This window comes from Perissodus microlepis, chromosome 1 (assembly GCF_051167445.1).
Source record: "Perissodus microlepis isolate ML-2025 ecotype Zambia chromosome 1, ASM5116744v1, whole genome shotgun sequence".
In the NCBI taxonomy this organism is placed as follows: Eukaryota; Metazoa; Chordata; class Actinopteri; order Cichliformes; family Cichlidae; genus Perissodus; species Perissodus microlepis.
Genome location: NC_140461.1, coordinates 17,562,902 through 17,576,821, shown reverse-complemented (window position 1 = coordinate 17,576,821; position 13,920 = coordinate 17,562,902). Strand labels below are relative to the sequence as shown.

Below are 13,920 nucleotides of genomic sequence, written 5' to 3'. Positions count from 1 at the left end.
GGTTTTCTTGTTTAGTTTGTGTGACTACAAATGGTAGCGTTGGGTAATCCCTGGTAATTTTCCTGCTATATTATTAGAGGTCTCTAGTTTAGTTTTAAGTTAATTTAGGGTTATCAGTTGGGATGGGTACCGGTATCCAGTGCCATGATGGCACCGGTTCTGACATAAACGGTAGTAACCAGACCGAAAAGCAGCGCACATTTCGGTGCTTTATTTCGGTGCTTTTTTTCCCTGAGATGTCATACACTTTGAATTCTAGCCAATCATTTTACGTTTCCGAGGATAGTAGGCGGGTCCAGGTACGTACGTTCTTTTAGAGCAGAGCTACAGATTAAAAATGCCCAAGGCGAAGCGGTCAAAAGTCTGGCTGTACTTCACAGCAAAATATGCAAACTCAGCAGCCTGCAACAAGTGCTTTAAGCTGATACTGTCAAAGGAGGTAACACCTCAAATCCGATGAAACACCTGGCGACGCATAGCGTTTTTTTTAAAAGCCGAAAAATGCGCCGTATTTGATAGCTTGCTGCGAGACCTCACACCGTGCACATCTCCTGCGGGTGTGGTTCCTGTTATCGGACCCGGAGTTAGCAACATGCCCCAAAAACCCGGAGAGGAGAGTCCTGGCCCCTAGCCCTGCCAGTGTAGCAGAAATGATGACGGATGATGATGGCAGCAGCAGCCGTTCTTCTCTGCGTGAGTAGCTTAATGTTGTTCGTGTGAAAGCTAACCACGTTATTACATTAATGCATGTAAGGTGAACTAGCAAACACCGCTGTAGTTACATGCAGCTGTCTTCTTGTTTGATGGCAGATACTCCTTTCACCCTGGCCAAAAAGGCTAAAATGACCAAAGAAAAAGTGGAAAACAGCTAAACATGAGAGGTTTTTGGACAAAGTTTGTGTTTTTTCCATTGTTTAAGCACTGCTTCCAGCCAAGAGTGATACCATATATGCCCTATAGCTGCAGAAAAGGCTAACATTGTTATCTTTTTACAAAAAAAACAGCTGAACATGAGAGGTTTTTGGACCAATTTTGTGTTCTCCATTCTTTAAGCACCGGTTCGAGCACCGGTTCGAGCACCGTTTAAGCACCGGCACAGTTTCAAAAGTACCGGTTTGGCACCGGTATCGGATAAAACCTAAACGATACCCATCCCTAGTTATCAGTTTATGTTCCCGCTTCTTTGGTCTGGTATTTCTGTTTTGTTGTTTGGCTTCCCCTCCTGTCAGTCATGTCTCTTGCCCTCTCTCTCCCTCTCATCCCTGTCATATCTCTGTGCTGTCTCCATGTTCTTCTCCCTGTGTTTTCTCCTTTGTCTCCCCCAGTCTGTCATGTGTTTCCATGTTTGTCTATCCCCATCTTCGTGTCAAGCCTGTGTGTCCTTGTCTGAATCTTGGTTTGCGTGCTACTTCCTGTTTTATTTTTGACAGTCCCTCGTTTTGCTTCCCCTGTCTCGTTATGCCTGATTTGAAAAAAATTGAACATAATAACAAAGTGATTGAAATTCTTGCAAATTTATTTTAAAAAGAAACAAACATACAGCATGTGCGTGTATTCGTCATTTGCAATAACACTCAAAATGAGCTCAGGTACATCCTGTTTTCACTGATGATCTATCAGACTTTTCTACAACTTGATTGGAGTCCACCTGTGGTAAATTCAGTTGACTGGACATGATTTGGAAAGGCACACATTTGTATGTATAAAGTCCCATAGTTGACAGTGCATGTCAGACCTCAAACCAACCCAGTAAGTCCAAGTAATTCTCTGCAGACCTTCGAGACAGGATTTTATCAAGTCATAGATCTGGGGAATGGTACAGTAAAATTTCTCCAGCACTGAAGGTCCTGTCATCCGGTCATCTGTAAATGGAAGAAGTTTAAAGCACCAGGGCGCTTCCTAGATTTGGCTCCCCGACCAGTATGAGTGATTGTGGAAGGTCCTTCGTGAGGCAGGTGACCAAAAACCTGATGGACACTCTGACAGAGTTTGAACATTGCTCTGTGGAGAGAGGAGAAGAAGGAGAACCATTTCTGTAGCACTCCACCATCAGACCTGTATGGTAAAGTGGCCAATCAGTTTAGGGCCCGGATGGCTTGGGGATAGAAGCTCCTCTTGAGTCTCTCTGTCCTTACCCGGATAGTGCAGAACCTTCTGCCGGATTGCAGAAGTTGGAACAGTTTGTTGCCAGGATGGGATGGGTCCTTCAGTACCTGCGCTGCTCTAGTCCAGCATCTCCTGGTGTAGGTGTCCTGAAGGGGGTGGGGGGATAAGATAAGATAAGATAAGATAAGATAAGATAACCTTTATTAGTCCCACACGTGGGAAATTTGTTTTGTCACAGCAGGAAGTGGACAGTGCAAAAGTTATGAAGCAAAAATTAGAATACAATAAGAATAAATACAGTACACAACTGTACAGAATAGAATAAAATAAAATACTATATACAGTAGAATAAAATAGAATAAAATATACAATAAGATAAAAATAGAATACAAATGCTATATACAACTGAGTAAAAATACAACGATGCCAGAAAAGATTATTGCACTTAGTGTTATTGCACATGTGTGGATGTGTGTGTTTGATCAGTTAAAGTCTTTATTGTGGAGTCTGACAGCAGTGGGGAGGAAAGACCTGCAAAATCTCTCCGTCCCACACCGTGGGTGCCGCAGTCTCCCACTGAAGGAGCTGCTCAGTGCTGTCACAGTCTGCTGCATGGGGTGGGAGATGTTGTCCAACAGGGATGACAGCTTAGCCACCGTTCTCCTGTCACTCACCACCTCCACTGGGTCCAGAGGGCATCCTAGAACAGAGCTGGCCCTTCGGATCAGCCTGTTCAGTCTCTTCCTGTCCCCAGCAGAGATGCTGCCGTCCCAGCAGACCACACCATAAAAAATAGCAGAAGCCACCACAGAGTCATAGAAGGTCCTCAGGAGTGGGCCCTCCACTCCAAACGACCTGAGTCTCCGCAGCAGGTACAGCCTGCTCTGCCCTTTCCTGTAGAGGGCGTCTGAGTTATGAGTCCAGTCCAGTCTGTTGTTCAGATGAACACCAAGGTACCTGTAGCTGTCCACAGCCTCAATGTCCATACCTTGGATGTTCAGTGGTTGCAGTGGAGAATGCTTGTGCCTGCGGAAGTCTACCACCAGCTCCTTGGTTTTACTGGCGTTGATCTGGAGGTAGTTCAGCTGGCACCAGTCCACAAAGTCTTGAGTCAGTCCTCTGTACTCCTTGTCGTCCCCATCGGTGATGAGGCCGACTATTGCAGAGTCATCAGAGAACTTCTGCAGGAAGCACTGGGTGGAATTGTGGGAGAAGTCTGCAGTGTCGATGGTGAAGAGGAACGGAGCCAGAACCGTTCCCTGTGGGGCCCCCGTACTGCAGACGACCCTGTCCGACACACAGCCCTGAGTCCTCACATACTGTGGTCGGTCGGTGAGGTAGTCCAAAATCCAGGTAGTGAGGTGATGGTCCACTCCAGAGTTCTCCAGCTTGTCCTTCAGAACCGAGGGAAGAATAGTGTTGAAGGCACTGGAGAAATCAAAGAACATGATTCTCACAGTGCTTCCAGCGGTCTCCAGGTGAGAGAGGGAACGATGTAGGAGGTGAATGACGGCATCATCCGCTCCAATGCCAGGCTGGTAGGCAAACTGAAGTGGGTCCAGTGATGAGCTTGTTAGGCGCCGAAGCTGAGCCAGGACCAACCGCTCCAGGGTCTTCATCAGGTGGGATGTCAGAGCCACCGGCCTGTAGCTGTTGAGGTCCTTGGGGCGTGAAGTCTTTGGCACTGGTACAACACAGGAGGTTTTCCAGAGCTGTGGGACTCTTCCCAGCCTCAGGCTCAGGTTGAAGAGGTGCTCCATCACCCCACACAGTTGGTCCGCGCAGGACCTGACGACCCTCGAGCTGATGCCATCTGGGCCTGCTGCCTTCTTGGCTTTAATCCTCCTCAGTTCCCTCCTAACCTGGGTGGTTGAGAGAGACAGGCTGGAGCCTTGTGTTGAGTGTGTATTGGATGCTGTTGTTGGGGGTGGGGAGGAGTGAGCAGGGTGAATAGAGGAGGTGTGAAGTGTCTGAGGTGTCAGAGGTGGAACAGCAGCAGTGGGGGTGGGTGAGTCTGCAGCCGATGTTGGAGACTGCCTCATGGCTGAATGAAATCTGTTGAAGAAATGATTCAGTTCATTTGCCCACCTCACATCCCTCCCAGGCAGAGAGTTCTGAGCAATCCTGCAGCAGCATTCTGCTGTACAGATCACTCTCTGAAGAGCTATTTGGTCATTAACACAGCTGTTCCCAAACCAGGATGTGATGTTCTGTGTGAGGATGCTCTCCACAGCACCTGTACAGAAAGTCCCGAGGATCACTGGCGACACCCTGAACTTCCTCAGTTGTCGGAGGTGATACAGGCGCTGCCTAGCCTTTTGGTCTGGACCTGAATGTGGGCAGACCATGTCAGGTCTGAGGAGATGTGAACACCAAGATACTTGAAGGACTGCACCCTCTCCACTGGAGCTCCATTGATGATAGTGGGCTTGTAGTCTCTGTGCTGACTCCTTCTGAAGTCCACCACCAGCTCCTTGGTCTTGCCAACGTTCAGCTGGAGGTGGTTATCCTGGCACCATGATGCCAGATTCTTCACTTCGTTAATGTAACCCGCCTCATTGTTGTTGGAGATGGCGCCCAACACCACTGTCATCAGCAAACTTCACAATGGTGTCTGGGATGGAGGAGGAGATGATGTTCTTCAAGGCACATGACACAATACCAGTGCTACACCGTGCTACAGTGAAGCATGGTGGTGGCAGCATCATATTATTCTAGGGATGTTTTTTGGCAGCAGGAACTGTAAGAATAAACGGAGCAATGTACAGAGAGATCCTTGATGATAACCTCCTCCAGAGCGCTATGAACCTTGGACTGGAGCAAAGGTTCAGCTTCGAAAAGGACAACGACTGTGAATTTCCTTGACCCAGCCATAGTCCAGACTTAAACCTGACTGAACATCCCTAGGCTGTGCAGGATGTTCCCTATCCAACCTGAGGGATCTTGAGAGGTTCTACAAAGAAAAAGGGGAGAAACTGCTCAAAAATAGGTTTGCCAAGCTCATAGCATCATTCTCAAAAAGACTTGAGGCTGTAATTGCTAGCATAGGTGCTTCAATAAAGAATACCAATGTAAATGCTAAACTTTTACTTTTTATTTTCAACAAATCTGCAGGAATTTCAAGCCAACATTTTTCACAATGTCATTGTGTAGAAGTATGGGACAAGTGAAGCAGTATGAATACTTTCTGGATGCACTGTACCATTCAAAACATTAGCTTCCCACACTTTCTACCAAGTGATGATTGGTTGGTTTGGATCCTGTAGCTCTGTAGCTTCACCTGGTCACTGGGTCAGTGAGTGTCGAGGCCATTGCATTCTTCAGTCACATCATTATTTCTATTTTTCAAACACCCATGCACAAACACAGTGTCATTTTTTGTAACCACTATAGAGGTTGACAGTGATACACCCCCTGTCACCAGCACTACTAGCCTGCCGGGGAGCTATTGATTGGCCCTGACAGAACCAATTACATTCAGTGACAGATAGAGACATGGAGCTGTCCACAGGGAGGAGGCAATAGTGAGAGTGAGACAGTTTCACTCTCTTGCATTTGATAAATAGAAAATACAAGTCAAAGGAACATAGAATAGACCCACCCATATTTATTTATGACGGCTGGACAACTGCTTTAATTTGCATCTCTTTTCACTGTGTTTGAATATGATTAAATTTTTTTGTAGTTCCAGCATAACATCTAAGTTTAGGTATGAATGCTGATTTGAATTTGATACTTAAAGAACTTTGAAAACATACAATATACTAGAGTTGGATGTCTCGAGACCGGTCTCGAGACCACTTTTACGTGGTCTTGGTCTCGTCTTGGTCTCGACGGACTTTTGTCTTGGTCTTGTCTTGGTCTCGACAGACTTTTGTCTTGGTCTCGGTCTTGGTCTCGCTGTTTCGGTCTTGCGTTCTCAAATCGACATAGTGTTCGGGAGATGTGGAGTCAACCATCAGCGGAGCGGGGGGGTGACTTACTGGGCTTAAGCCCGTGTCATTTTTTCAGAAGCATGGGGTCTTTTGGAGTGTAATTTGTTAGTTAGATGCCTGACTGACAACTGTATAAAACAAAAACAACACACGAAGCACAGAGCGCACCGTCGTAAATTCCCCCTAATTTTGGTATGATCTGAGCTCAGGCACTAGGCGACTGAGCACAGCACCCATGTGAGCGAGGGGGGAGAAGCTGCTTCCTGCGAGTTTGCTGCAGACAGAGGACAGCTTAAGTTTGACCAGGTACCAAAGCAAATCATTCGTACTGAACTAATAATGTAAATATGACGGTGAATCACAAAAGATTGATATCAAACTGATCACTTGGTTGCGTTACTTGCTCTTCGAGTGAATCAACAAATGGATAAATAAAAAGCCGAACAGCAATGCTGATTTTTTAGAGAGTCTTAGCTTACATTTCATATTTTCAGTTGTTACCCTCCATGGCTAAACAAACTCACTAAATCGGTTTCAATTGTGTACTGATGAACACAACAATGGACATAAGGAGCTTCTTTCAAAGAAAAAACTCAGGTAGATGTTATTTTATATATTATGCTTTGGATGTTGTTCAGTATATCTATGCAAAACAAGAGGAATTTCAATACACAGCAGTATATTCACAGTTGAAACCAGATATTTACATACACTTTAGGGCAGCGGTCCCCAACCCCCGGGCCTCGGACCGGTACCGGTCCGTGAGTCGTTTGGTACCGGGCCGCGAGAGTTGAGGCTCAGGTGTGAAATGTATGGTTTTCAGGGTTTTTATCGGTTTTCAGCGTTATTTTGTTATCGTTTTGATCGTTAACTCGGTTTTCCTGGGTCTTTTCACGTGTGTTATGAATAAATCTTCTTGTCATTGTCAGAATAAAAAGAGGGAGCTGTCTATTTTAATCACTTTCATCAAATTTAGGAGCACATATACACTAAGTTTATTGTTAATTAATAAGAAAACTCCAGACGATTCCATTCTGAGCTGAAGAAGCTTCTGATAGGTTAGTAGAGTCCATGTGAGTAAATTGGTGGCACAGCTGTGGATGCATATAAGGCAAAACACAGAGCCTGTTTCTGTGACATGGGAAAATCAAGAGACGTCAACCAAAACACCTGGAAAAGAATTGTGGAGCTCCATAAGTGTGGCTCAGAATAAAGTTAACACCACTCATGTATTGACCCATGTGCCTGTTCATCTTAGCCGATATGATGCCTGACAGGAGCTTCCATGTAGTACTGAGGCAGGTTATTGGTCGGTAGTTGGATGGGACCGGTCCCTTCTTGGGGTCCTTGGGGATCAGGACCGTTCGACCTTCGGTTAGCCATTCCGGGTGTCTCTTGTTAACTAGGTTTTAAGCTTGGCCTCCTTCGTCCTGACTCCTCCTTGCCGTAGCATTTATGTTGTACCTCGTCAATCTCTAGCTGTGATAGCAGTCCCTTCTTTCGAATGTTGGAACACTGAGCTACTAGTTGTTTCGCCATCATTGTGGATGTTGGGTATCCACATAGGTATCCATAGGTCCCTCATCCTCATCCTATTCATGTAGCCCCTTCCGCCAGGGTTACTTGTGTAGTAGCATTCCAACAACGCCAAGTAGCCAAGCATGGTGCCCTGGTTCCTCAACACCTGACCTTGTTGATCCGGGCGACGTCCGAGCCGGCATGCCTTCATATTTATCTGTCTCGCTCATGTCTGCAGTAGGCTCGCTTAGCATAGGGGGTCTAGCCTTAGGACCCTTACTGGATACAGACACCCCAGGCAGGAATCGAACTTGCGATCCTCTGCTCCAAAGGTGTGTAGTCTAACCACTACGCTATCCATCTTGACTACAAGTCTACAATATACATTCAGCTGTGCAAGAGAATATTTCAAAATAAAATACAAGCAGACTAGTCCCAGTTTTGAGCATTGCAGTGTGCCCTGCATCAATCTGCCATCTGAGTGAAAGTTAAAGTGGCCTCATGAGCATGAAACGTCATCACCACCTGTTGCCTGAAACGGTAGATCTAAAATCTGTGTACTCTGTACAGAGGCTGTGAACAGCTCAAATTATCTGCAGAACAATAATCTGCATACAGCTTCTAATTTCAGTCATTTTCACCTATGTGTGACAAAATGCATTGTTTCCAGCCTCTGATTATCATTTCAGACACAAGCACAAAATCACACAGACACAGCTACAGCACAAAAACACAAGTTGCTGCATGAAAACAGTCATTTAACAATATTTTTTGTTAAAAATGTGTCTACCTAATCTACAGGGTGTATGACTACCAGCGTGTGCCAGCTTCCTTTTCTCCCCTACCCCTGGGACCCAGTCTTGCCAAGCGATCCCGTTCCTCCTCCTACTCCTCTGGGCACAGACGCAGCCGAGACAGAACCCACTCCAAAAGCTCCAGAGCCCACTCTACTAGTTCAGCCACAGCCAAGTGTGAGCAATATGAATGGGATTTGATTGTTGTGGAAAAAACTAACAAACAAATTAAAAAAACTAAATGGCTTTATTTTACATCTTAAATTAGACAAGTTGGATAATGTAGGTTCCCATTGTTTGCCTAAAATGGTAGTAAAGTTCTATGCATTTAAACTTACATGCTTAATAAATATATTTTATAAAAAAGAAACCATGCATTTTACACTGGCAGTTTTGTAGTTTTGTCTCTGTACACCACCACAGTGAACTCTAAAATCAACCAATTAATTGAAGTGCAGACATTCAGCTTTAATTCAAGGGGTTGAAAAAAATCATTGCATTAATTGTTTAGAAATTGCAGCAATTTCTAGTCCTCCATTTTCCCAGAGTTAATTAGACAGTTGACTGACAAGCAGTTTCACGGCCCGTTCCCTCGTTTTTCCATGACAAGCAGATGAAAGATATAGAGTTGTTTCCAAGTATTGAACTTGAATTTGGTAGTTGTTCACAGGGACTCTCAGTATGAGGTCAAAACAGATGTTGATAGAAGTGAACCAAACAGTAGATTCAGAGGCAGAATAAAAGTCTTTATCATCAGTCCAGAAATTCTGTGGGCAGAATAAACCATGATTAACTTGTACCGGAATGATGGGAATAGAAAAGTACAGAGGAGAAAGGGAACATTTCATGATCTGAAGCATACTGCATGTATGTCCAATACGACTTTACGGCATGGCATACAGCATGTATGGCTGTGGAACCGGATCACGATTGCTTTTTGATGATGTGACTGCTGATAGAAGTAGCAAAGAATGCTGAAGTGTGCAGGTGCTCACATTCAGCCAAATACTGTAAAACTGATCAGAGCCTCACAGTCCAAGTGGAAAATGAACTAAAGCACACTGCAAAAAGAACACAAGAGTCTTAAAAGGCAACGAAATTGGATATTCTTCAATGGCTGGGTCAGTCACCTGATTTCAACAATACAGAGCATCCTTTTCAGTTACTGAAGATAAAACTGAATGGAGAGACCCAAACATAAGCAGCAACTGAAAGCGGCTGCATAAAGTCCTTACAGAGCATGTCAAGGGAGGAAATGCAGCATTTGATGATGTCCATGGGTTTTTGACTCCCGTTGATCAGACTGAAAAATCAGACTGATTTTCTTCCAACGGCTTAACAGTTGTTGCAATGCTTGTGTCAAACCCTTTGAATTAAACCTGATGGTCTGCATCTCAATCACATCTTAATTCATTTAAAATTTACTGTGGTGATGTACAGGGACAAAATTACATGTATATATGCATCTAAATATTTATGGACCTAACTGTATATTGCTCCAGTGTCCTCACAGAGGTCTCACACTAGCTGAAGTACATTCAGAATTCTTTCCAAAGGTGTTTCCAGGTCATGTAATTTCCTAATGTCGCTTACATTTTCTCACTCTCTCTGTCCTTGCAGTGGGGATGGAGGAGTTGCAGGTGATTAAAAAGGAGCTGACTCTGATAAAGACACAGATCGATGGGCTGCTTGACAGTCTTGACAGGATGGACACACAGAGGAATGACCACAAAGGTGAGACACTCATTCAGAAAGACAGTGGAGTCGGGTGGCTGTGAGATCGAATGATAGATAATCTATTTGCACATCAGAATCATTTTAAGGAGGACTCCGTCAATATGCCACGTTCAGATTCCTGCTTGATTAGCTCCTCCAGTCACAACCCCAATCAAAACGATTCAGGATCTGTACTGCAGGGAAACTGGGGGATGGGAATGCACTGCATGGATGGAGCCACTCTTATTTTACCTGACAAATCAATTATTTTCCCCCAGTCAGGATTTTTTAAAAAGTTGAATCCAGGCAGATATAGGCTGTCGGGGGTGAGGTGTATAGATTTATGGTTGGGATCAAATTATGGAACATGCTGAACAAACAGCGTGGTTGAAGTAACTGACTGATGAGACTTCTGCAAACGCAAATAATCAAGTACTGTGAACGGCAGCCGATCGCTACACACAAAAGGAAGTGCTGTTGCTGCCCTCATGTGGACATCTCCAGGTCACTGCAGCTGGCTACGAAAAAATGTCTCGGGCAATAAAGGACAAAGCTCTATTGTCCTCCTTAAGGAAATTATTTTAGCCTCTGCCTTAATTAAACCGATCATAACTGAAACACTGAGTTTACACCACTCCCTCTCACTTGATGCAGTTCAACCTCCTCTGAGCTCCCAACCCCTCAGTCACTGCTACACTTAAATGTTGTTGACTGAAGACAGTACTTTAACCTTGAAACCATTATCACAACATTCGACTGAAAAAACAGTCCTGGACAACCTTCATTTTACTATCTGTGGATTTGCACCTGCAAAAGTCTGTGTTAAAACTCTCCTGTCTACTTTGATTGACCTTGGCTGATAGATAGCTCTCATCTTTATATTAATTTATCTCCAGCTTTGCTTCATTCCCCTGTCCCTCACTGTCTAGCCTTGCCGTCTCTCATCTCCCTCTCGCTATCATCACATCTGTCCTTCATCTTGTCACTCCCACTCATTTTTCTGCCTGTCATCTAGTATAAAATCAGAGAACACGAATTTTCTTCAATACGCTGTGCGAACAGCAATTAATCTCAAATAAAACTGCGAATGTCGTGTGTACATATGTTTATTCTTTTTCTTTTTTTTTCAGGGTCTCCACTGAGAGAGGATAGTCCAGTTGGCTCACCATATGCTGCATCACCCAGCAGCCCAGAGCACTCCCTTTCCTCCCTCTCCCCTCCTAGTTCCCGCCATCGAATTCACAAGGAGAGCCCTGACCTGAGAGAGCCTGATGATGACCACCACACGGTAAATGATGTTTATGAAGCATATGCTAGTTTAAGGGGATACTGATGCTATGACCAAAAAAAGTTTAATATTTTGTCTGGAACATTATTTTGGTCTCTGTTAGGGCTACATTTTGTGAATATGGATGGGGAGTAATGTTGTATAATTGTTATTATTTTTTTAGAAAACATTGTTTTTACTTGAAAGTCATACAGGCAAGAAGCCCACATATTTCAGTCTTATGAGTGGCTTGGACATTAAGAAAGACTTTGCTTCTTGAAATCAGCGTATACTGGCATAACAAAATTTTCCTGAGTCATTCTGAGCTGGCAGTTAATGAAACGCCTTCTTTGTTTCCCTCCCACTGTCTGTCTGCCTGTTTGTCTGTCACAGATGAGCAACCACAGCTCTGACCCTGAGGAGGAAATATGAAGGAGGAATGTGAGAAAACGTAAAAGACATGGATAAGGTGCCAAACATGGAGGAAGAGAACCTGAGCCATCAGGCTAACACCCACATCAGAAGCTCAACATAGGGTGTACATATCAAATAACATAATGCATTTAATTGAATCACAGCAACTCGTTTAACGTGACCATGATCCAGATACAGATCAATTTTGAGAAGCAAGTACACATACATCCAACTGACCAGAACTTGACAGGCTTACCTAAGAGAGTGACAGATAGACCGTGACCTTGCTGTAACAAATAAACAAAACAGAACGATGACTTTATAAATTTTACATGTCTACCTGAAATGAACCAGTTCTACTGTATGAGTGAGTTTGCACCAACAGCAACACTCCAGCATGAATCTCAATGTTTCAGCAAAATAGATATGAATCATTAAATCATAATGACACAAACCTGCCAGTTTATTTTGCTCACGTCACAGGCGGTATAAAAGATGGACGTAGCTACCGTGATGTCACACACTGGTTTCTGAAGTCCTGTTTTGAAGCCTGGAGATGAGCATTTGGCAAACTGGAGAGTGACGTCTCACTTGCTAATGAGCGTGCGATTTCGTACCACAGATAAGCCTCTATTTTGAAACACAGTATTACCCAGGTTTATAAAACAAACGAATTTCTTTTTTTAAATTCAGTATGACCAAAAACGAGTGACAGAACCCATAAACTGAGCAGGAATGTGTTTACAGGGGTCAAGTCAGAAAGTCATTTTCCCATGGACTTCTAAAGGACCTGAAATCTTTGTGCAACCACACTGGTGTCTATCAGATAGTATGCAGGTTTTCAAGCACGTCCTCATTAGTTTAATTTTTCACTTCAGATTGTACTTTTTTACCATGCATGGGTCACTCTGGGTTTTTTTTTCTTTGTTTTTATGAAAACAGATGACATAGATTAATGTCAGACTTTACACACATTAATCATTTATAGATACTGTTAATATGAGTGTTTCTACAGCTGCTTCATCATTTTGTTTGGGTTTTTTTCCTTTCCCCCTGGAAACAGCAAAATCATTCAGTGTTACAAAATGTCTAAAGGCCTTAAGGACCTAGAAGTAAATGATGCACAAAACACATAGGACTAGATATTAATTAAGCGTGGGGTTTTTCTCAACCATGTAAACATGCCGCTATTTCCAAATTAAGACTAGAACTGGAATATTGTGTGGACAGTATAATGAAAATGAACTCGGTGTTACTTCAAGTATTCTAAACTCTGCACACAGCTCTTTCATTTTTAAACCTTAACTCATATTTTCCAGATATCAGAATTTAGCTGGATAATCACTCAGGAGATAAATGGTTTGTTTTCCACCTGTAGGTATGAGTATGAATGATATACTATACCCATTAAGTATTTTCAGAAGGAAAGAGTATTTTATCTCCTTTAAGTGTATTAGAGTAATGTTATAACTCTCTTCCTCTATGTATTAGACACTTTAAGATGTGCGAAGACCCAGGTCAGTGTAATAATGTGTATTATTGTATACTTTACTGTAATTGTTTAGCCGTACAATTTTAATCTTGCTTTAGGACTTCCGTGTGTTTTTTAAAGAAAATAATGATATTATTATAATTCCTATGGTGTTACATGTTTTTGTTTGCATTCTTAAGATATTGCCAAGTGGAAATACTCATTGTCACTGTAGTAAAAGTATTTTCATATTGAGTATAAACATTATTTGTGGTGTTGTGTTTTTATTCTGAAAGACCGAGGCAAAAGCAGACATTTGATAAGACTTTCCAGCAGCCTGTGAATTTCTGCTGAGTCAGAAAACACTGAAACAAAATATGACTCTTTTTTTTATATATATATGTCAGAGTTTGAAAAACAAAAATCCACCTGCAGCCTTTCCATCAGCAGCTGTCTCTTTAGAAAGCTGGCTTAGCCTGTGACAGATAATTAAGAGAAAAAGGGAAAGCTTTACTGAGCTGAGATACGGAGGCCACGTGGGGAAAATGGCCAGGTTTCAGTTTAATTTAGGCCATAGGTCACAAGGACCTGAAAGGGTACTAAAAACTAAGACATGTAAAAATCTTTTGCTCTCTTTTTCTCATCAGTAATAATATGAATGATTAATAAACAAACATGAGATGAAGACATGAAATGAAA

At 43.1% G+C, this 13,920-nt stretch overlaps 1 protein-coding gene across 1 annotated transcript in view; it reads left to right on the top strand.

The window, feature by feature from the left end:
- Positions 1–13,488, top strand: part of LOC146393664 (uncharacterized) — a 47,008-nt gene extending 33,520 nt beyond the window's left edge. The window contains exons 4-7 of the mRNA XM_084932514.1: positions 8,361–8,530; positions 9,974–10,087; positions 11,200–11,357; positions 11,730–13,488. Coding sequence (XP_084788640.1) covers positions 8,361–8,530; positions 9,974–10,087; positions 11,200–11,357; positions 11,730–11,768 — 481 coding nt within the window. The 3' untranslated portion in view covers positions 11,769–13,488. The remainder of the gene's footprint in view (positions 1–8,360; positions 8,531–9,973; positions 10,088–11,199; positions 11,358–11,729) is intronic.
- The last annotated feature ends 432 nt before the right edge of the window (positions 13,489–13,920 follow it).